This window comes from Lacerta agilis, chromosome 3 (genome assembly GCF_009819535.1).
Source record: "Lacerta agilis isolate rLacAgi1 chromosome 3, rLacAgi1.pri, whole genome shotgun sequence".
Classification (NCBI taxonomy): Eukaryota; Metazoa; Chordata; class Lepidosauria; order Squamata; family Lacertidae; genus Lacerta; species Lacerta agilis.
The window spans coordinates 105,422,807-105,446,161 of record NC_046314.1 but is presented as its reverse complement, the minus strand read 5'-3'; the positions used below and the strand labels follow the sequence as shown (position 1 = coordinate 105,446,161).

The 23,355-nt window shown below is 50.4% G+C and overlaps 1 protein-coding gene across 1 annotated transcript in view; it reads left to right on the top strand.

Moving 5' to 3' along the window:
• Positions 1–23,355, top strand: part of NRXN1 (neurexin 1) — a 933,637-nt gene that overhangs the window by 418,784 nt on the left and 491,498 nt on the right. The window contains 1 exon segment of the mRNA XM_033145071.1: positions 14,541–14,924. Within this exon segment, the coding sequence (XP_033000962.1) occupies positions 14,541–14,924 (384 nt within the window).

Here is a 23,355-nt window from a genome sequence, read left to right as displayed (position 1 = left end):
GCTCCCCCTCAACCAAAACTGGCTGCGGTCGTGGATTGTCTGGGTGGAACTCGTCGGGCGGGGCGACTGGACTAAGTAGGGACCGGTGGAATACTGGGTGAACCTTGAGTGATGGAGGTAACTGGAGGCGAAACGCCACCGGTGACACCTGCGCAGTGATGGTGAATGGGCCGGCAAACCGTGCATCCAGCTTTCGTGAGGGCCGAGAAGGATGCAGGTGACGGGTAGAGAGCCACACCCGATCGCCAACATGGAGTTCTGGCCCCTCCTGATGATGTCGGTCAGCTTGGGCCTTGTATGCGTCCTTGGCCTGGCGCAGTTGCTCCATCAATAATTGTTGCTGGGACTGAAGCTCCTGAAGCCAGTCTGTCACTGCGGGGACCGCGGAAGCTGGCAGCACGTCCGGGAACAAACGTGGATGGTAGCCGTAGGAGGCCTGGAACGGGGTCTGCTGGGTGGAGGCGTTCACTGCATTGTTGTAGGCGAACTCCGCCAATGGCAAGTGATCGACCCAGTCATCCTGCTGGAAGCTGCAGTAACACCGGAGGTACTGCTCCAGCACCGCATTTGCCCGTTCCGTCTGGCCATCGGTCTGCGGGTGGTGGGCCGAAGATAGACAGACCTCCGTCCCAAGGGTCTGGTGCAGGGCTCGCCAGAAGTGGGATGTGAACTGGACGCTGCGGTCAGAAACCACACGCTCGGGAAGGCCATGCAGGCGGAAGATGTGCTGCATGTACAGTTGAGCCGTCTCCTTAGCTGTGGGTATGGACGGGCAGGGGGCACAGTGCACCATCTTAGTGAAATGGTCCGTGAAAACCAGGAGGCAGGTACAGTGACGAGATGGGGGCAAGTCTACCACAAAGTCCAGTGAGACCGTGTGCCAGGGACGTGGTGGGACTGGTAATGGCTGGAGCAGACCGGGGGGTCGCCCAGTAGGACCCTTGGCCCGCCGGCAGACATCGCAACCAGCAACATAGCGTGCCACATCAGCCTTCAGGCGGGGCCACCAGAACTCCCGGCTTACCAGATGAGTGGTCCGGTACCGCCCAAAGTGCCCTGCTGCTGGGGCATCGTGGGACATCTGGAGAACCTCAGCCCGCAATGGTCCTGGTGGGATGTATAGACGACCCTGGTGCAGCAGTAGGCCCTGGTGCAGGGCCAGCCCTGGATATCGAGGGCATGACCCGTCAGACAGTTCCCGGAGCCGTTCCTGAGCCCAAGCGTCGACCCGTTGCTGTTCTCGCACCCGAGCCTGCAGTGGCTTGGCCTCCTGAGTGGCCAGGAATGTGGCTGGTGGTAAGATAGTCGTCGGTACTGCCTGCTGTACAGTGTCTGCGACGTCCTCGGGTTTCCGGGACAGGGCATCCGCTTTCCGGTTTTGGGAGCTGGGGATGTAGCGGATCCGGAACTGGAACCGGGAGAAAAACAGCGCCCACCGGATCTGCCTTTGGTTCAACTTGCGGGTGGTCTGGAGGTACTCCAGATTCCGGTGGTCCGTTCTCACTTCCACCGGGTGTCGTGCCCCCTCAAGATGATGGCGCCAGACCTCAAAGGCCACCTTGATGGCCAGTAGTTCCCGCTCCCACACGGTATAGTTACGCTCCGCCGGAAGGAGCTGCCGGGAGTAGTAGGCGCAGGGTAACAGCGGCGCATCGGGTCCGTGTTGCTGAGACAGGATGGCACCGAGAGCCGTACTGGAGGCATCAGTCTCCACCACGAAGGGACGAGAGGGATCAGGATGCTGTAAAATCGGCGCCCTCTGGAAACAGGCTTTCAACCCCTGAAATGCCACTTCAGCCTCCTCATCCCAGGAGAAGGGTGTCTTGGGGCGCAGCAGTCGGGTTAATGGGGTGGTGCGATGAGCATAATCTGCAATGAAGGTCCGGTAATAGTTGGCGAACCCTAGGAACCGCTGTAAGTCCTTGCGGTTCCGGGGCGCTGCCCACTCTCGAACCGCAGCCACCTTCCCAGGGTCCATCTGCACCCCGTCAGGGGAGAGTCGGTGTCCAAGGAAGTCCACTGACCGCTGGTGGAACTCGCACTTGCTGAGCTTGGCATACAGGCGGTGCTCCCGCAAGCGCTGCAACACGGACCGAACATGACTCTCGTGACGGGCTGGGTCACGGGAATAAATCAGAATATCATCTAGGTACACCACCACGTATTTGTCTAGCAAGTCCTGGAACACGTGGTTGATGTACCGTTGAAACACGGCGGGTGCGTTGCATAATCCGAACGGCATAACCAGGTATTCAAACTGCCCATACCGGGTCCCGAATGCCGTCTTCCACTCGTCCCCGGCACGGATCCGAATCAAGTTGTAGGCCCCTCGGAGGTCCAGTTTGGTGAACATCTGCGCCCCCTGCACCCGCTCCAGCAATTCTGCAATAAGGGGCAAGGGGTACCGGTCTGGGATGGTGATCTTGTTCAGGGCCCGGTAGTCATGGCAGAGGCGAAGCTCCCCACACTTCTTCTTAACGAAGAGTACAGGAGCGGCAGTGGGTGAGGTAGAGGGCCTAATGAACCCGCGTTCCAGGTTCTTGCGAAGGAAGTCCTGCAAGGCTTCACGCTCTGGCTCCGAAAGAGAATATAGGCGGCTTACAGGCAGGGGCGCCCCAGGCTGGAGGTCTATGCCGCAGTCGAAGGACCGATGAGGTGGCAGCTGGTCTGCTCCCTGTTCCTCGAACACGTCTAAATAGTCCTGGTACACGGCAGGGAGCGTTGACACAGCCTGCCCCATGGGGGCAGCTGCTACTAACTCGGACTGAGCATGGGAACCCGGGTCTGGGAAGCGTACAGTCCGATTGACCCAGTCGATCTGAACATTGTGCGACTCCAGCCAGTCCATCCCAAGCACCAGGGGAAACCGGGGCATGGTGGCAATGTCCAGGGTTCGCACCTCCCGGTGCTGCTGGTAGCACAGGACCAAGGGCTGGGTCTCCCGAGTAACCGCGCCCGAGCGTAGGAGCCGTCCGTCAATTGCCTCCACCTGTACTGGTTCCGGCTTGTTCTGAAGCGGCACCTGATGCTGAGTGGCGAAGGCAGAGTCCATATAGGAGCGGGTTGCCCCCGAATCCACCAGAGCGTGGGTGAGAATCCAGGGCCCACCGGGGGGGTATAGACGCACCGGTATCATGAGGTGTTGCAATTCCACTGGTGAGGGCCCATCATGCGATGCTTGGGGCCCCAGGTAGCCTGGGCCATCGGCTACTGGGGTTGGCCGTTTCACCTGCGGCTGGCGTTTCTCAGGGCAGGTTCGGGCGTAGTGTCCACTCCCACCGCAGTAGAGACACAGGTTCCCCTCCCGACGCCGAGTCTTTTCCGAGGGGGAGAGGCGAGGCCGCGCTGCCCCGAGCTGCATCGGCTCCTCCAATGACTCAGCTCTGGCCACGGAACTGCAGGGAAGCACCGGCGCTGGGAGCCCGGAGTGCCGGCGGCCCCGGGCCTGGCGACGGTCCTCCAACCGATCATCTATCTGCAGACTCCGTTGGATGAGGGCATCCAGTGTGGCAGGGCGATCCAACGTGGCCAGCTGATCCAGTACCTCGTCTGAAAGTCCCTCGAGATACTGGTCCCGCAGTGCAGAGTCGTTCCAGGTCAAGTCCTGCGCCAGCAGCCGAAATTCTGTGGCGTAGATGGCCACTGTGGACTTGCCCTGTTTCAACCGCCGAATTGCCCGATTGGCTTGACTCCCCTTCTGAGGGTTGGCAAACGTGGTTTCCAGAAGATTGCAAAACCCCGTATAGTCTGTCAGCAAGGGGGAGTCTTGCCGGAGCAGCGGCAACGCCCACTTGGCCGCCTGGTCCTTCAGCAAGCTGATCAGGAAGTGCACCTTGGTGCGGTCGTCGGGGAAATCCCGAGCTCGCCCCTGAATATACAGCTTGGCCTGGGCGAGAAACATGGGAAAGCTGGCTGGGGACCCATCAAATTTCTCTGGCAGGGCCACGGGGTACTTGCCAGGAGCTGGGGCGGCGGCCCCAGGAGCCGGTAAGGCATCCAAACGCTGCTGAAGCGCCGTAACCACATTGCTTAGCTGCTGCACGGTGTGGGTCAAGGCCTGGTTCTCCTGGGCCAATGCCACCAGCGCAGCCGCCTGGTCAGCCATGGCTATTAGTTCCTCCCGAACGCACCCCAGCGAAGGGGGAGTGCGGGTGTGGCGTGAGCAAACTGTGCTGGCCCCAAGGGTTTGTCCATGAAGCGAGGTCCAAGTCCAGTCCTGGGTCTAGGGGTCCAAAGGAGGTCAGTCCGGCGGGGAGCGAGGCAGGGAGCAGGTCAAGGTCCAAGGCAGGTTCAGGCACAAGGTTGCAGGTTGAGCACACGCTTGCAACTATGTTGCTCACGCAACTTGGGCTGGGTCTGGCTGGCTTTTATCTGGCCCTATGCTTAGGGCCGCCCCGATCCTCTGGAGACTCGCCTCTCCTCCGGGCCTGGAGGCGAGCACTCCTCCTGCAGACACTTAACTCCCTTCGCCTCTCTGCCCTGAGCCTCTGTAGCTCAGGAGAGGCTGGTGGGTTACTGGACCCAGGGGATGCCTCAGCTTCCTCTGAAGAGGCTGGGAGTGGAGCACCTGCAGGCAATGGGTCCTCCCTCCCATCAGGAGCCAGAGCAGACTCTGCTGATGCCTGCACCTGGGGATCCAGCACAGGTGGGGATCCTTCAGGCTCAAGCCCTGGCCCCGGCTCAGCTGGTTCTGGAGGCGGGGAATCCTGTGCAGGCTGGGATCCCTCAGGTTCAGCATCAGAGTCTGACTCCCAGGCCATCACAGTTGCCTTCCTCTGCACACACTTGTCAATATCCTTCTTAAACTGAATCTCTGGCCTAAAAGTTGTGGTGGCACTGGCGAATAAATAGACATACCCAAATACCACTGAAATCTAACACTGCATACCAGACAGGAGCTGTGCATGTTTATCGTAGAGCAATTGCATACAGTTGCCTTGTATTCGTTTACCACAAAGGTCCGTATAGTTAAAGCTATGGTTTTCCCAGTAGTAATGTGAGGAAGTGAGAGCTGGACCATAAAGAAGGCTGATTGCCGAAGAATTGATGCTTTTGAATTATGATGCTGGAGGAGACTCTTGAGAGTCCCATGGACTGCGAGAAGATCAAACCTATCCATTCTTAAAGAAATCAGCCCTGAGTGCTCACTAGAAGGACAGATCCTGAAGTTGAGGCTCCAGTACTTTGGTCACCTCATGAGAAGAGAAGACTCCCTGGAAAAGACCCTGATGCTGGGAAAGATGGAGGGTACAAGAAGAAGGGGACGACAGAGGATGAGATGGTTGGACAGTGTTCGCGAAGCTACTAACATGAGTTTGGCCAAACTGCGAGAGGCAGTGAAGGATAGGCGTGCCTGGCGTGCTCTGGTCCATGGGGTCACGAAGAGTCGGACACGACTGAATGACTGAACAACAACAACAACAACAAGTTCATCTGATCCAAATTCAAACCACAAGGAAGAATCCTTCATTTGCAGATCAGCAGTTTAGAGAATTTTGCACCAGTTCTTAATAAAGAGAATAAGTACAGAGAATAAGGGGGAGGGGCATGGCAGCTGTGCCCCGTCTCCTATCTCTGCTTTTGAAACAGATCACAACTGACGAGACAAGCTTCAGAAGTACATTAAGGCAGGGGTGTCTTGGTTGCAGTAAGGAGACTTTTGAAAACTAAATTGCTGAGATAATGAACATGATTCAAGATGCTCATTAACACATACCTATGGGAAATGTTCTGCTGTTCTGCTGTTGCAATACTACCAACCTTGCAGTTGAAGCAGAGGCAGGGGGCAAAGGCAGGCGGCTGGAAACCCCGCAAAAGCAAACTGCAAAGGCATTTTGCTCTCTGCGGGTTTTGCGACACGCAACGCCTGCATTAATTCCGGCATGACATTTGAAAGTTTAGTTAATCTCGTGGGCATATTGGAGAAACAACCATGCAAGGGCTTCCCCCCTAAAACCAGCTACCATTCACCCCCTTTTGGAAAATCACCGTTGCACATCGGAAACAGGAGAGGAAAGTTATTATTCTTGTCAAACTCCAGTTGTGCATGGCAGTGTAAACCAGATTGTATCAGCGGTTTTTCTCGGCTAAGCCAGCATTTAAGGGCTAAGGAGTCATTGAGATTTTGAATTAAAGTCAGAGTTCCAGTATAAGCGCTGGAAATTACAGGGGTAGGGAAAGGCACATACCTCTCTCCAGAGTATATAATTAGAGGTTTAGAGTAATCACACTCTCACTTGGAGCAGCACTTTCCCTATATCCATTTCAAGCCACTGGGGTGGAGCATGTCCCCCTCCCCACTGTCCCTTATGCCATCTAGGAGTCGCTGTAGTTATTCACTGCAGTTTTAAGTAACGAAAGACGTTTAATGGATTGCCCTTGCTTTCTAGGGATAAACAACCCTTTGAGTGGATTCCAGGCTAGCTACACGCCTCTTAAAGTGGAGAGTCCTAGGGAGGGAACGCAGTGTCATGCGATTATGCTTATTCTGTCAGCAAAAACATTTCTGCTTGCCTGATAGGGATGGTATCCCCTCTTCTCCCCCATGTGCTGTTCTAGGGGTTCGCCTGACCCCCACCAAGAGCTGATGGGGGGCACAAGAGAGGAAGCTCCACTGCCTTAGTGCTGGCTCCCACTAGAGTCAACAGTGTGATGCAGCAGCTAAAAAAGCCAATGCAATTCTGGGCTGCATCAATTGGAGTATAGCATCTAGATCAAGTGAAGTAATAGTACCACTGTATTCCGCTCTGGTCAGACCTCACCTGGAATACTGTGTCCAGTTCTGGGCACCACAGTTCAAGAAGGATACTGACAAGCTGGAACGTGTCCAGAGGAGGGCAACCAAAATGGTCAAAGGCCTGGAAACGATGCCTTATGAGGAACGGCTTAGGGAGCTGGCTATGTTTATCCTGGAGAAGAGAAGGTTAAGGGGTGATATGATAGCCATGTTCAAATATATAAAAGGATGTCATATAGAGGAGGGAGAAAGGTTGTTTTCTGCTGCTCCAGAGACGCAGACACGGGGCAGTGGATTCAAACTACAAGAAAGAAGATTCCACCTAAACATTAGGAAGAACTTCCTGACAGTAAGAGCTGTTCGGCAGTGGAATTTGCTACCAAGGAGTGTGGTGGAGTCTCCTTCTTTGGAGGTCTTTAAGCGGAGGCTTGACAGCCATCTGTCAGGAATGCTTTGATGGTGTTTCCAGCTTGGCAGGGGGTTGGACTGGATGGCCCTTGTTGGTCTCTTCCAATTCTATGATTCTATGATTCTATAAACTGTTTGGTCGAATCTGGCCCATAGAATCCAAAGACACCTCTGGAGAGGTGTTTTGTGCAAGGGATATAGCCAGCATGGCTGAGCTACCAGAGGGGGAGAGAAGTGACTGGGCTCCCACTCCAATTCCCCCAGTTCAAGGCCCCTGCTGTCATACAAATGTTTGGCTTGAGGAAGTATTGCTCAGTGATTTGGACCAGCGATAGGGGAACCCTTTTCACCCTGAAGACCACATTCCCTTCTGAGCAACCTTCTGGAAGCCACACACCAGTAGCATAGTCTGCAGCTTCCCCCAAAATGGAGAGACTGTCACAAAAACCCTTAGACCATCACAGCTTCTCACTGTGTCGTGCAGAGTCACGTATTCTGAAGTGGCCCTTCAGTAGTGTTTCAGCGAGTTACTGGAAATTCAGATCCACACATTCCTCTAACACATATCTTAGGGGCCAGCAACCCTTTTCAGCCATGGGCCGGTCCACCGTCCCTCAGACCATGTGCTGGGTTGGACTAGATATATATAAAAGGAAACATTCTACTAGATATATATAAAAGGAAACATTCTACTCATGTAAAAACACCAGGCAGGCCCTACAAATAACCCAGAGATGCATTTTAAATAGAAGGACACATTCTACTCATGTAAAAACACGCTGATTCCTGGACCGTCCATGGGCCGGATTGAGAAGGCAATTGGGCCGCATTTGGCCCACAGGCCTTAGGTTGCCTAACCCTGTCTTAGATCTATGCCTCCTGCTTCCTCTGCCTTGCCCACTCAATATGACACCGCCACTTCCTGTTTTTATAAAAAACAAGATCTGGGTCCTAAGAAAGTCCCTAAGAAAATGTTTCACCATTTTCCTGCTCCTCAGTCAGTCAGTTTCTGCATCTGAGTCCCTGTCCTGGCCTTGGAGGAGGAGTAGGCACCGGAAGGGAGGGGCATTGGAAGCTGAAGGATGGTTGAAGCCCCAGGACCACAAGGCCCTAAGGTGGTGACCCTGTGGCTGACTGGAGGCAGAGCTTGGTGCTTGTCAGAGCCGTCTGGAATGGGAGAAGAAGCTGCACCTCAAAGCCCAGGCCAGAGTCCCTATTTTCATTGGAGGCATGTTGGAGGATATGCAGTAGTGGACAAGGCCACAGATTAAAGCAGACGGTGTGAGCCATGTGAATGTTACCTTCATGCAGTGAAGCTACTTTTGACACACATTTCTCTCTAACCTCCATCCAGGCAATCCAGGACTATTACTAGAGTTGAAGGACACATTCCTGACAGGCAAAAAAACTATCAAGGAAGGTGCCATGAGGGAATGCAGGGCCCGTGAAGGATGTGGCATGGCAATAGAGTGTGTGGCTGGGGGGAGTCCTGGAGGGCCACATTACACATACACACAAACACCAGGATAAGGTTCCCCATCTTTAGTTTAGACCAGGGGTAGTCAACCTTTTTATACCTACTGCCCACTGATGCATCTTTCTTGGTGGTAAAATTTCCTTACCAGTGCTCAATGGAAGGAGGATTCAGCTTGTGCCGTAGAACCCCCTACCGCCCACCTAGAATCCTGAATCCTGAATCGCCCACTAGTGGGCAGTAGGAACCAGGTTGACAACCCCTGGTTTAGACCATGCAGGTTTGCTAGATCTGTGCTGAGAGAATTATGGGTATGAATCCCATGGAATCTTTATTTATTTATTTTTATTAAGGATTTTCTTGTTTTACAAAGGTATATGCAATGGCTCTCTCGTATTTTTCCATGTAACATTTTTACACATCAGTTTTGTTTGTTGGGACATTAGGAAGAAAAGGGGGGGAGGTGGGGGGGGAGAGATGGGTGGGGTGGGGTGGCGATGTTTCTATTTTCCTTAATATATGTAGGGTTTGGTGTCAGCGTGGTTTGTGCAGGTTCTCTGTTGTTCATTTGTGTTCCTTTGGTGGTGAGAGAGGTCGGGGTTGGCGTAGGGTGTGATTGTTCATTTGTGGTTGGCTGTGGTGGTCTTTGGTTTCCTGTGTGAGTGGGGTGGGTGAGTGTTTTTGATCAGGCCAGCCATATTGATTTGTATGCTGTCAGTAGATTTTTGTCATAGTCTTGTTGGGCCGTGTGTGTGATGAAGGGCAACCATACTGGGGTGAAGGTGTCTTCTTCTGTTTGTCCCTGTGTCAGTTTCAGCTTACTGGTTAGTTTTTCTAGTAGGGCTGTTTCCCATACTACTTGGTACCATTGGTCCATGCTTACTCCTGACAGGTCTCTCCATTGTCTGGTTATGATGTTTCTGACTGCTGAGAGTAAGTGGGTTATGAGTTCTTTGTGGTGTAAGTGGGCACTGTTGTCTTGGAAGATGTTTAGGAAGACCAATTCTGGAGTGATTTCTAGCACTTGCTTGGTTATCTTACCTATTTCTCGTATGGTTGTTGTCCAGAATTGTTGGATTTTGGGGCACTCCCACCACATGTGGAGGTAAGTGCCTGTGGAGGTGACCCTCTCCAGCAGTTAAGTGAGGTTCATGGGCGTATTAGCGCTAATCTTCTTGGCGTTAGGTACCACCTGTGGGTTAGTTTCAGGGCAAGTTCTTTTCTTTTCATTGATATGGATTTAAAGTTGGGTTTAGACCACATTCTGGTCCATTGGGTGGGGTTGAATTCATATCGTATATTCTCCTCCCATGGAATCTGTCATAGAGGGGAAACAGATCCTGTTCAGAAGGAAAGCCACTGTTTAGTAGAATGTTTACTCTGTCAGGTCCAGTTCCCGGGCATCTCGAGGTTTCAAAAGAGGGCAGCAAGGCTGAGTAGAAACTAGTCTTGCCACCGCTTCCCTGAAAACTGTAGTATATTTTTTGTGTTCTGCAGCATGCACAATATGTTGTGGGAAAGGGTGCTTGGTTTTCATTTTATCTCTCTGCACTTTCTTAGCAACACGTAAAAAAGCAGATGTTACGCGAGTGCAAAATTTACAGCATTCCCCAGGGAGTGTGTGAAAAAGTTGCATATAAGAACATACAAAGAATGTACCGTGTTTCTCCTAAAATAAGACACAGTCTTATATTTATTTTACTCAAGAAAATAAACCTATGGCTTATTTTCGGGGGTGTCTTATTTTTTTATTGAGTACCGTACGGTTCTGGGCGCCTGCCTCCTCCTGCCGTGTCCAGCATTGCTGCTGCTGGGTCCAGCTGGCTTGGGGCGAGCGGCCCTGCTGGGCGCCGACCCGGCAGGCCACCTCCTCCTCCTGCTGGCTCCCGGAGGCTCGGGGGGCTGCTGGGCGCCAACCTGGCAAGCCTCCTCCTCTTCCTGCTATGGCTTGGTGCCCGGAACTGGCTGCTGCTGCTGAAGTGTTGACAAAGCGCCCAGCAGGGCCACACGGATCGCCCCGAGCCGCGACAGGAGGAGGAGGATTCAAATTGCTACCGTACAGAGCACTGCTGGGTCCCACTGGCTCGGGGCTCCACGCGGCACACACAGCGGCTCTTGCTGGGTCCCGCTGGATCGGGACTCCACGTGGCGCAAACTGTGGCTGCTGCTGGCTCAGGGCTCCACGCGGCGCGCGCTGCAGCTCCTGCTGGGTCCCGCTGGATCGGGGCTCCACACGGCGCGTGCAGCGGCTCTTGCTTGGTCCCGCTGGAACGGGACTCCACGCGGCACGTGCTGCGGCTCCTGCTTGGTCCCGCTGGAACGGGACTCCACGCGGCACGTGCTGCGGCTCCTGCTGGGTCCCCCTGGATCGGGGCTCCACACGGCGCGCGCTGCGGCTCCTGCTTGGTCCTGCTGGAACGGGACTCCACGCGGGACGTGCTGCGGCTCCTGCTGGGTCCCGCTGGATCGGGGCTCCACACGGCGCGCGCTGCGGCTCCTGCTTGGTCCCGCTGGAACGGGGCTCCATGCGGCACGTGCTGCGGCTCCTGCTGGGTCCCGCTGGATCGGGGCTGCAGCAGCAGCAACATCCGGTTGTGGGCGCCAACCCGACAGGCCTCTTCCTCTTCCTTGGCGCCCTCCAGAACTGCCCAGCACTACGGCTTATTTTCGGGGTATGTCTTATATTTTGTGAACGCTTGAAAATCCTGCCATGGCTTATTTTATAGGCACGTCTTATTTTATGAGAAACACGGTATATGGTTCAGGCCATATGGACAGTGTGTGGACCAACCATAAATTAGATCAGAGGTTCCAACTGGCACTGCTGTGTTTCATAACATCAAAGGTTAAACATCCCTGTTTAAACACTGGAAGAAAATATTTAATTGGATGTACCTGTGAAGGAAAATCCTGCTTCTGAAAATCAAGGATATCCAAGACCTTCTGCCTGCCCTTTACATTTCCCTCTCCTTTGTAAATAATGCTGATCTGTCATAGTCTGCTGGCAAGAAGCTGAGTCGCCAGTTCAGAGTTAATTAAAACGTGAAACCTGGGACTCTAGAATTATATGATTTAATGTTTTGCAGTGGCAGCTTGGCAGCTTGCAGGACCTTAGAACTGAGCTTTGTGGCACTTTGGCTTAGCAGAATGATAGGAACATAAGAAGAGTTTGCTGGATCAGGCCAGTGGCCCATCTGGTCCTGCATCCTGTTCTCACAGTGGCCAGCCAGGTGCCTGTGGGAAGCACAAGAGCAGGACCTGAGAACAATACCACTCTTTCTACTTGTGAATCCTAGCAACTGGCACTCAGAAGCATATTGCCTCCAGCAGTGGATGTCGAACACAACCACTGTTGCCAGTAGCAGCTGATAGCCCTGTTTTCCATCATTTGTGATCTAATCTTAGGTCTTCTGAGGTCTTGCACCATAATTGCTTCTAGTGCAGGCAGGAAGCTATGCTTTTAGGAAGCATGTTTTAACTGACAACAACATTGTTTAAACCCTGCAGATCATAAGCAAAGTGTGGATGGGAGGTGACTGGTTTAAAATTTTGATGTCTGTTGTTATTATTATTAAATCTGTTGTCATGTGTGCCTAGTCTGTAGGATGAGCAGGCGGGGTTATAAATTTTAAATGAAAGGAGCCAAAAGGCAATCGAAAGCAAAGACCGTCCGTCCACCAGTGCCCTATAGCTGAACCATGCAGTATTGATCATAGTGTAAACCCAAGCACAGGACAGATGCATTTTGGAAATGTGCTTACAGAGCAGATGAATACCCAGTCTTGCATTTATGTTAGTGTTTATTTAATATTTACACTGTTTTCAAGCTGTGCTTTACATGTGGCGATCAGCCATTCCTTCTTGCTACTCCGTTGTTGTGGCCTGGGCTGCTCTCAACAAGGATCCCACGATGGGGCAAAGGGGCAGGATGGGTCAAGGGAGAAAGACAGGCTAGTGGGGGGGGACTGAAGGATTTATGCACCAGACATCATGTCGTACCTCCCTGGGACAGGCTCTTCTCACATCCCTTTTTGAGGAATTGGCCACTGGACTTCCCATTTCTGACAGTTCTTCCAGGTGTGTTACCTGCAAAATTGCCAGGTTGGCATGAGGGTGCAGGCATTAGCAACAGGTAGGATGTCAGGATAGGATCTTAAAAAGATCCTTTTAAAGATCAGGTAGGATCTTAAAAAGCAAAGACATCACCTTGCCGACAAAGGTCCGTATAGTTAAAGCTATGGTTTTCCCAGTAGTAATGTACGGAAGTGAGAGCTGGACCATAAAGAAGGCTGATCGCCGAAGAATTGATGCTTTTGAATTATGGTGCTTGGAGGAGAATCTTGAGAGTCCCATGGACTGCAAGAAGATCAAACCTATCCATTCTCAAAGAAATCGGCCCTGAGTGCTCACTAGAAGGACAGATCCTGAAGTTGAGGCTCCAGTACTTTAGCCACCTCATGAGAAGAGAAGACTCCCTAGAAAAGACCCTGATGTTGGGAAAGATGGAGGGCACAAGGAGAAGGGGACGACAGAGGATGAGATGGTTGGACAGTGTTCTCGAAGCTACTAACATGAGTTTGGCCAAACTGTGAGAGGCAATGAAGGATAGGCATGCCTGGCATGCTCTGGTCCATGGGGTCACGAAGAGTCGGACACGACTGAACGACTGAACAACAACAACAACAACAACAACAACAACAACAACAACAACAGGATGTCAGGGAGGCACAGTGTTGTGTGGAGTGGAGTGGCACAAGCACCAGAGTGTCTGTGCTGCCATGTACCACACTGTGCCAAGCTCTCCACACCTCTACCTCTTCCTCTCAGGTAATGACCTGAAGTGTTGAGATGCCAAGGGGGCAACGGAGCCCTCCGCACACTGTGTCACCAGCTGCTACTAGTTGCAGATGCCTGGTGTGGAAGGGCCTGGCTCATCAGGGAGTATGGGCTCCACAGGCCCTGCCCTGGGTATCCCAGACTTAAAGACACCCTGGTGGACTGGGTTTGGACTGCCCCTGGGTAGTATGCTTCGGGACTTCAATCTGCTATAATGGACTTGTTATGGGCAGCCCCACCACCCAAGATGCAAATGGTGGCTAATCGATTCAGAGTCTTCTCCACAGTGACACATTCTTTGGAAGAACCTCTCCTAGAGAGGTCAAGTTAGTCCTTTCCCTCTCTGTGCACAGGAGGATGGTGAAAACCTACCTCCATAGGCTCCCTTGAAATGTATATCAGTTACCCTTGCTTTATGCAGTTGTGCCTTTCTGTGCCACCGCTGTTTTCACAGGTTGTAGGGATGTGGAAGAAACCCATTTTATTTTATACAGTATTTCGGTTTTTGTTTTGTTTTAAAAAAGTTCCATTTGTTTCGTTTCCATTTCTTGAAATTGCATTCACACATTCAGTCATTAGGTTGGTTGGTTTCCCCCGATCCATTGATTGAAGCAGGAGAATCAGCCATTCCTCTGTGTGTTATTTTCCCAACCAAATGGCGTGGAGTGTAAAGGCATGGTATCGCCACGCTGGATCATCAGATGTGCCCAAATTTCAGGTCTAGTTTTATCAGCAAACAAACATGAATGGGGAAACTTTATACAATGCACCCATCTTTAATGCAAATTCCCTTTAATTGATTGCTATAACGATGAATGAAGAAGGCTCCATTCCCACCCCCACCCCCCATATGTGTGTGCTTTTGAAAAGTCCGCACTGTTATTAAACCTTTTTATTTTATTGTAATCATTGTTCCTCCTGTGATTAAAAGTCATTTTGGGAACATGGATGTGTCCTACAAGTGGGATATAAATGCAAATAAAGAAGGGATTGAAGAAGGTCGTTAGCGACAGTTGTGCATTTTTAATCCATTGTTTGTTTGTTTGTTTTTAAAAACTGAACACCTTGTGTTTTATTCCTAAACAGGTACCATTTCCGTCAACACTATGCGCACGCCATATACTGCACCTGGAGAGAGTGAGATCTTGGACCTAGACGACGACTTGTACCTTGGAGGCTTGCCAGAAAACAAAGCAGGCCTTGTCTTTCCAACAGAGGTCTGGACAGCGCTTCTCAATTATGGTTATGTGGGCTGCATTCGGGACCTGTTTATCGATGGCCAAAGCAAAGACATCCGCCAAATGGCAGAAATCCAGAGCACCTCTGGGGTCAAACCCTCGTGTTCGAGAGAAACAGCAAAGCCATGCTTGAGTAATCCCTGCAGGAACAGTGGAGCTTGCAGGGACGGCTGGAATAGATATGTCTGTGATTGTTCCGGTACAGGCTATCTGGGCAGATCGTGTGAGAGAGGTAGGCCCATTCATTTACCCATTTGGTTAGAATGGAGATTCCCTTTTCCTTCACAGACGACTTCAAAACTGCTGAGGGTCTTGATGGGCCATTGAATGGTTTCCCTATCTCTTGTAGCCACGGCAAAGTGCTGTGCTGGATGCCTAATGATTTTTAATTGTCTTTTTAATTGCTTCTTTTTATTTCTTATGTGTTGTATTTTATCGAACCCAGGGGTGTCGCATGGGGGGGGGGGGGGGGCGGGGGGCCCCCGGGCAGCACCCCTGTTGGGGTGACACATGGGGGGCCAGCCCCGCCCACTGGGATTTTTTTTATTTTTTAAAAAAAAATTAAAAAAACTAGGTTATTTTCGGCACTGCGGGGGGGGGAGCCGCAGGGGTGGCCAGCGAGGAGGGGTGTCACCCCCCCTCGCTGGCCGCCCCTGCGGCTCCGCCCCAGCAGCGCCAAAAATAGCCCCCCCTTGCAGTGGCGCAGCTCGGCATGGAAGCAAGGGGCGGGCCAGCGAGGTGGCCCGTCCCTCTCCCTGCCCTGACTTGCGCTGCGCCAAGGGAGCCCGGGCGGCAGATTCAGGAGTCTTTGCGCGCTGCAAAAACTCCTGAAGAAGCCTCCGCCCGGCGGCAGCACCCCTTCTTGCCGCGGCTGCTCCCGCAGGCACGAGCAGCCGCGGCAAGAAGGGGTGCTGCCGCCGGGCGGAGGCTTCTTCAGGAGTCTTTGCAGCGCGCAAAGACTCCTGAATCCGCCGCCCGGCACCCCCGGGGGCGGGGCGTCGCATGCGTCATGACGTCATGACGCACGCACGCCCTGCCCCCCAGGGGTGTCTCTTGGCTTCCCGCCCCCGGCAGCCAAGGGGCTAAGAACGCCCCTGATCGAACCGCAGTTTGGACGCCATAGATTGAAAGCAGTAATGCTGTAAAATACAGTGGGTGGAATTCAACATCACACTCTTGCAATCATTTCAGCTTGATGGGCAAAATAATCCCCTCTCTCCTTCTCCTGCACGCCAGGGCTGGCCCACCCATGAGGCGAGGTGAGCCGACTGCCTCAGGCAGCAGGATCCACCAGGGCGGCAGATCCTGATGTCACTCCCCCCCCCCACCCCTTGTTCCTGATGTATCTCTTTCCTCACCCTTTCTTTCCTGGTGGGGAGGGAGTTTAGGGAGGGAGTTTCATGGTCATAGGCTGGCCCTGCTGCACACAGTTCTGGGACTTCTCTCACCCACCATAGACATACATTATTATTATTATTATTATTATTATTATTATTATTATTAGGATGTTGCGGCACACACAGGGAGATAAGAGAGGGAAGACCCTGTTGCAGAAGCAGAAGTTCTTGCACAGGTCTTTCACTGGCAGGGCTTGTTAAGTGAACCACACTGAATATAAGAAATAAAAAAAGAATACAATTAAAAATCAGTGTGCCATCTCCCGTCTTCAACCACAAATCCACAAATGATTGAATGAAGCTCACGGACCACAGTTTGGGAACCCCTGGGTGAGAAGAATGTGGAGTCAACAAAGTGGTAGAGTTGTGTAAAAGGGTCACGGGCGGTGCTGTGGTCTAAACCGCTGAGCCTCTTGGGCTTGCTGATCAGTAGGTTGGCGGTTTGAATCCCGGCGACGGGGTGAGCTCCCGTTGCTCTGTCCCAGCTCCTGCCAACCTAGCAGTTCAAAAGCAAGCCAGTGCGAGTAGATAAATAGGTACTGCTGCAGTGGGAAGGTAAAAGGCATTTCCGTGCGCTCTGGTTTCCGTCACGGTGTCCCGTTGCGCCAGAAGCGGTTTAGTCCTGCTGGCCACATGACCTGGAAAGCTGTCTGGACAAATGCCGGCTCCCTCAGCCTGAAAGTGAGATGAGTGCTGTGAGGGATCCCACTCCCTCACCCTTTTCGATTCTTCCCCAGCCGTGACTCTCCCTAAGTTTCACTGTCCACTAGGATGAATCCTTCATTGGTTATATGGGAGTGTCTCTGGGGTACCTCAGTGCTTTACGTTCTTAAAGTGAAACTCCTGCCACCTTGGGATCTCCCGCCCTGGGTTCCCAAACTGCTGCAGCTTGCCCTTTCGTTCTGGCAACTGCGTGGCACCTTTGGCTTCCCTGCCCAGTCCTCTGTGTGTTAGGTAAATAAGCCACCCGTCCCTTTTACCTCAAGGAAACCTCTCGTGCTTTTCCCCTCAACCACACCTCTAGAGGTACTGACGCACTGCCACTGTCAGCGAACGTTTAAACACTTTTAACTTTATTAAGGTAACTTGAAAACATGGATATCTTGAGTCAGTACTGGTACAAATCTTCTTATATAATTCAGCTCAGTTACAATCTTTCCTGCATCCCGTTAGCAATGGTAAATGACCTTTCCTCCCATTCCCCAAAGCCTAACCTCGCAGTTTCTCTTTCTAAACCTCCACACCCAACTGCCAAACCCCCAACTGCCTTTCTAGGTTGTTCCCCCTCCTTTTAGAATGCCCAGTAGCTCCGCCTCCCAGGGAACACCTACCTAACATGGGAGTGATAGGTTAACCCATGATGAACCAGGCCTTATTCCGCCACATTCGTCCCACCCCCAAAGTCATTGCATAGGCATAGTTATACATTTTAAACAATGCCGAAGCAATGTATTGGAGCTTAATCAAAACCAACAACATAGTATTTCCCTTTTGTACACAACTTCTATGTTGCAACATAACTTAACAAATAATTTACCTTTTCCTGTCTCTTATTTCCACCATAACAACTAATTTGGCACTTATACACATTTCTAATTTGGAATAACATTTGCTATCACTCTAAAGAGTCCGTCCCAGGAAACCTCGAGCTTCCGCTGTCGGCTGGGTCTCAACACCAGGACTTGGTCACCAGGTTGGAAATTCCGATCTCTGCGTGTGCGTCGTACCATCTTTTCTGTTGTGCTCTTTTTAAATTACAGGATGATAGTTCCTTAAGTTCCTGTAAATCACTTTGTAGATCCTGAAGATAGGTTAAGACGTCCGCGTTCCCAATGGGTTCCTTTCCAGTCCCATTCCGTGTCAATAAAACCACGCTTTTATTCTGTCTCTGGTTTTTTTAATGCCTAGATAAGCAGCCATGGGTGACTCCAGTGCCAGCTGTAAAACTTGTAGTCGGTATTTCCGGGGCAAAACCAACTTTTTTTTCATTTTCCATTTGGCTGCACCTTTTCTCCTTTTGGCTATTTTCATTTTCCACTTGGCTGCACCTTTTCTCCTTTTGGCTATTTTCATTTTCCACTTGGCTGCACCTTTTCTCCTTTTGGCTATTCTAGGACATCTCCCTTCTATTGCAGTAAACAGGCAGGGCTTCTCTAAAGTCACTTCAGAGTCAGGACCCTGCACCTCATCCCACAAGTCTCTCAGAGATTCATCCTCCTTCTGTTCTACTAAAAACTGGGTGCTAGATTCCTGTGCATTTGGTAGCGTAATCAGTACTTCCTCTCCCACAGGCTCTGTGTTTGGTGCATTAATGGCAGGATTTGAACCCACAAGGGCTTCTGGTTTCGCTCTTGGGATAGCATGTATTTGAGGTCTCCGGTTGGCTAGGTCGTTGCCTATCAGGACAGGAACCTCCAGATCATCCCAAAGACCCACTGTCCACTTGCCATTGAAATCTTGATACTGAATATTCACTTCTGCTACCTGCACCTCAAACTCCGGTCCCCATATACCTTTTATGCTGTAAGATTGGTTTGAGAGATATTGTTCCTTAGGAATACAACTAGGTCTCATCAGAGTAACTTCCGACTCAGAGTCCTGTAGTCCCACTAACTCTTGTCCATTTACTCTGACAGTCTCCATAAATTCCTTATTAACCTCTTCCTCAGCTCTCCAGACCTGCATAACTTTTGCAGAAGCCTCTGTTTGACTATACGTTGGCTCCTGGACTGGTGTCTGCGGAAGGTTTTTAGTATCTGTTTGAAGTAACAGTTTTACTGGCTTCGCAACAGCAGCTGCAGTTTGTGCTTTGACCACTAGAGGACATTTAGCTCGTATGTGATCTTCACTTCCACCAAAGAAACACGTAATTTTCTTTTGAGGTGGCTTATCAGACCCGGATTGTCTGACAGGATTGGGTTCTTGTCTTTCCTTTCCTTCCCCAGCTTGCCACAGTTTATTTTTCTGTGAAGGCGTAAAGAATGTGACTTCATTACTATCTTGGCTCTGAGATAATTTTGCTTTTAGCCGTATCTCCTCCAGCCTCAGTCTTCCCAACTGCAATTCTCTCTCCATAGCGAATCTCTCCCGTTCTGCCTCCACCTTGGCTAATTGTATTCTTTCAGATTGCATTCTCTCCTCAGCAGCTATCTTAGCCTTTTCTTCCTCAACCTTCGCTAATTGTACCCGTTCTTCTGAAGCTAAACGCTCCTTCTCTTTCTCAGCTTCCAATTTATTTTTCTCTTTTTCAGCTTCCAATTTATTTTTCTCTTTTTCAGCTTCCAATTTATTTTTCTCTTTTTCAGCTTCAATTCTGGCCATCTCTAACTTCATTTTCATCATCTCTAACTCTACATTAGGGTTCTCTCTGGTTTCCGCCTCATCGGGTCTCTCATCACCCTTAGCTTCCCTAGCTTTCCTCAGGTGAGCCATTTTTCTGACAGAAAAAATACAGTTGTCTGATTCTCAACTAAACAGGCGTGTGGGTGTTGTTTACGGATCACGACGCTGCCACCAATAAATGTGAGGGATCCCACTCCCTCACCCTTTTCGATTCTTCCCCAGCCGTGACTCTCCCTAAGTTTCACTGTCCACTAGGATGAATCCTTCATTGGTTATATGGGAGTGTCTCTGGGGTACCTCAGTGCTTTACGTTCTTAAAGTGAAACTCCTGCCACCTTGGGATCTCCCTCCCTGGGTTCCCAAACTGCTGCAGCTTGCCCTTTCGTTCTGGCAACTGCGTGGCACCTTTGGCTTCCCTGCCCAGTCCTCTGTGTGTTAGGTAAATAAGCCACCCGTCCCTTTTACCTCAAGGAAACCTCTCGTGCTTTTCCCCTCAACCACACCTCTAGAGGTACTGACGCACTGCCACTGTCAGCGAACGTTTAAACACTTTTAACTTTATTAAGGTAACTTGAAAACATGGATATCTTGAGTCAGTACTGGTACAAATCTTCTTATATAATTCAGCTCAGTTACAATCTTTCCTGCATCCCGTTAGCAATGGTAAATGACCTTTCCTCCCATTCCCCAAAGCCTAACCTCGCAGTTTCTCTTTCTAAACCTCCACACCCAACTGCCAAACCCCCAACTGCCTTTCTAGGTTGTTCCCCCTCCTTTTAGAATGCCAAGTAGCTCCGCCTCCCAGGGAACACCTACCTAACATGGGAGTGATAGGTTAACCCATGATGAACCAGGCCTTATTCCGCCACAAGTGCCACACCCCATAGTCACCTTTGATTGGACTTAACTGTCCAGGGGTCCTTTACCTTTACCTTTTAGAGTTGTGCACAGTGATTCTTACTGCAAGTGGATGATTAACAAACCACCCCTGCGAAGTACAAACTGTCAGGACAGGTTTAAGGCTCTTATGATGTTATACAAAACCCCGGGCAACTTTGGTCTTAGATACCTTGAGGACTGTCTGAGTGAGCCCTGACTCTCCCAGCTCATTCCTTGATACCATCTGGAGAGGTGGCTGTTAGTTGTCCCTCATGTTACAGAGGTGGCCTCAGCTAGAAGTCAGGTACAGTATTAATGTTGCTGGTCCCATGCTATGCAACACTCTTCCAGCAGAGATTTGGCAGGCACCCGCTTGCTTTTGCCTTTCAGGCATCTCTTGAAGACTTCCTTATGCCAACAGGCCGAGGCAGCTTTTTGACTGGCCAGCCATTTTAATGATTGCTTTGTACTATTTTTTTAAACAATAGTTTGTTGTTGTACACCACCCCATTTTAGCAGTATAAAAATGGAAGCCTTTAAATATTTTTTTACAAATACCGGTAAATAAATTTTATCTGTTTGTTTGTTTGTTTGTTTGTTTATTACAAATAAATAAAATAAACTAGCACAAAGAGGAGCAATAATAAACGGATGAAGAATGTTGTTAGTGGCAATTGTGCATTTATACTACATTTTTTTAAAAAAAGATTTGCCTTAAGAAAGTCTTTAAACCTCTTTTCCTGACCACCAGCATCATGCTTTCCATTTTTAAGTTTGGAATAGGGTAGTTGTTTTGGAAGATGATAATCAGGCACCCGAACAACTTGACCAGTCCAACGAAGTTGATGTTAGAACCCACAAGTACCATGTTGGTGACCCCTGGCATAATGGCTAAGAAGCTGAGGAATGAATCGGAACGTTCAGTTTTGCTCTTTCCTGATCCTTTCCCCACATCCTACGATATCCTTTTTGAGGTGAGGTGACCAAAACTATACACGGCAATCCAAATATGGTCACACCGTGGTGTGATTGCAACATCAGCAGTTTTAATTTTAGTTCCTTAACAAGAGCTTTGTCAATACAACAACAACAACCCACTTTCCTCCTCCCTTTTAAGCTTGGCACTAGTTAAGACCGAGCCTTCCATTTGTGCTGTTGTAAATGAAAAAGTTATTCTGCAAAGGGAGTCCTTGTTTCTTAATTTAGAAGATGCAAGCCTTTGGCAGAAATCAAGTTATTTTTGATGCCTCCAGATTGTTCCTATTACTGGTGGACTGCGGCTGGCGGAGGGGGCCTAACTAGACTGTCAGATGAATTACAAAACTCTTCAGTTAAATATGCATGGTGTACCACCCTGTGGCAAAATCCTGCTATTACATATGGGACATTTCTGTCCCCGCTGCTCCCCTCCCTTAAAGAGTGCTTAAAGAGTGCAGCATGATGAAAAGAGAAAGGAGGGAGAGATAGAAACCTACAGTTTCCGAAATAAAAAAAGAACTAGGGAATATTTTTACATATCCCAGCCACTGGAGAAAGGAACAAGCATATGAAAACCTACTAAAAAAAAAAAACCCCACAAACCCTACCATCCTTCTCTGAAAGTTTAATAGCATGCTTCAGCAAAAGGATTTGCAGTAAGTATATTTGACAGGGCATGGGATTTCTTTCTGTTTACATTGTTTGTCATCCCTTGCAACGTATGGTTTGGGCATTCCCCCCAATATAATTTTCTGGAACACGGACCCTCCTCTGCTGGGGCCGATACTAATATGATGTACTCACGGTGTTATCTGGCTGCTTGTCCTACAGAAATCAGTTGTGTGTTTATTCAGCTTCTTGGAGTATTATACACTACCCAAGGGTTTTCCCTATCTTGGAGGGGTGGGGAGGGAGAGGAACAGCTTTCAAAGCATTGCTTCGCCTCCTTCCAGCAATAGTTGCATCCCAAACGGTCATGCGTTAATATGATTACAGCGTTTGGGATTCCATAAGCTCCAGCAAAGGCAGTGCTTGCCACACAGAACTATTATTGCCCCTACCCATGTGCGGTTGCTGATAAACCGTTCTCGTTTGCCAGTAGACACGACAATTAAATTGTTGTTCGTGCCATTCAAAAAGAAAGCAATTTGAGTGTGTGTGTAAAAAAAAGATGTTCACATCAGCAAACAAAGCCACTTCAGGGAGCATGTGGGGTGTGGGGGGACTACGCTGGTTTGAATCACAAATTTTAGAACAATGTAGTGAAGAACTGAAGGGACCCAGGTGGCGCTGTGGGTTAAACCACAGAGTCTAGGGCTAGCTGATCAGAAGGTCGGCGGTTCGAATCCCTGCCACGGGGTGAGCTCCCGTTGCTCGGTCCCAGCTCCTGCCCACCTAGCAGTTCGAAAGCACGTCATAGTGCAAGTAGATAAATAGGGACCGCTCCGGCGGGAAGGTAAACGGCGTTTCCGTGCGCTGCTCTGGTTCACCAGAAGCGGCTTTGTCATGCTGGCCACATGACCCGGAAGCTGTCTGCGGACAAACGTCGGCTCCCTCGGCCTATAGAGCGAGATGAGCACCGCAACCCCAGAGTCGGACACGACTGGACCTGATGGTCAGGGGCCCCTTTACCTTTACCTAGTGAAGAACTAGGGTCTGAAATAATTTGTCAGGTACTGCAGGATGGAGATAGCACAACGTGGAGCACTCTAGATGCTGTTGGACTCCCAACTCCCATCGTACCTGACTGTTGGCCATAACAGCTGCTGGGAAGTGTAGTTCGAGAGCATTTTATAGAATGGGTTATAGGGTTGGAAGGGACCACAAGAGTCATCTAGTCCAACCCGCTGCAATGCAGGAATCTTTTGCCCAACATAGGGCTTGAACCCACAACCCTGAGATTAGGAGCCTCATGCTCTTCCAACTGAGTGCCACACATTTGGAAAGCAACACCTTGGCAACTCCAGATCACTTTGGCCAGGATCACTTTTTTTTTCCCTTGCCAGGCCAGGTTCCTCTCTGGACTTCCTCAGGTTAGTTCCTCGGCGGGGTTTGGGGCTGCAGTGC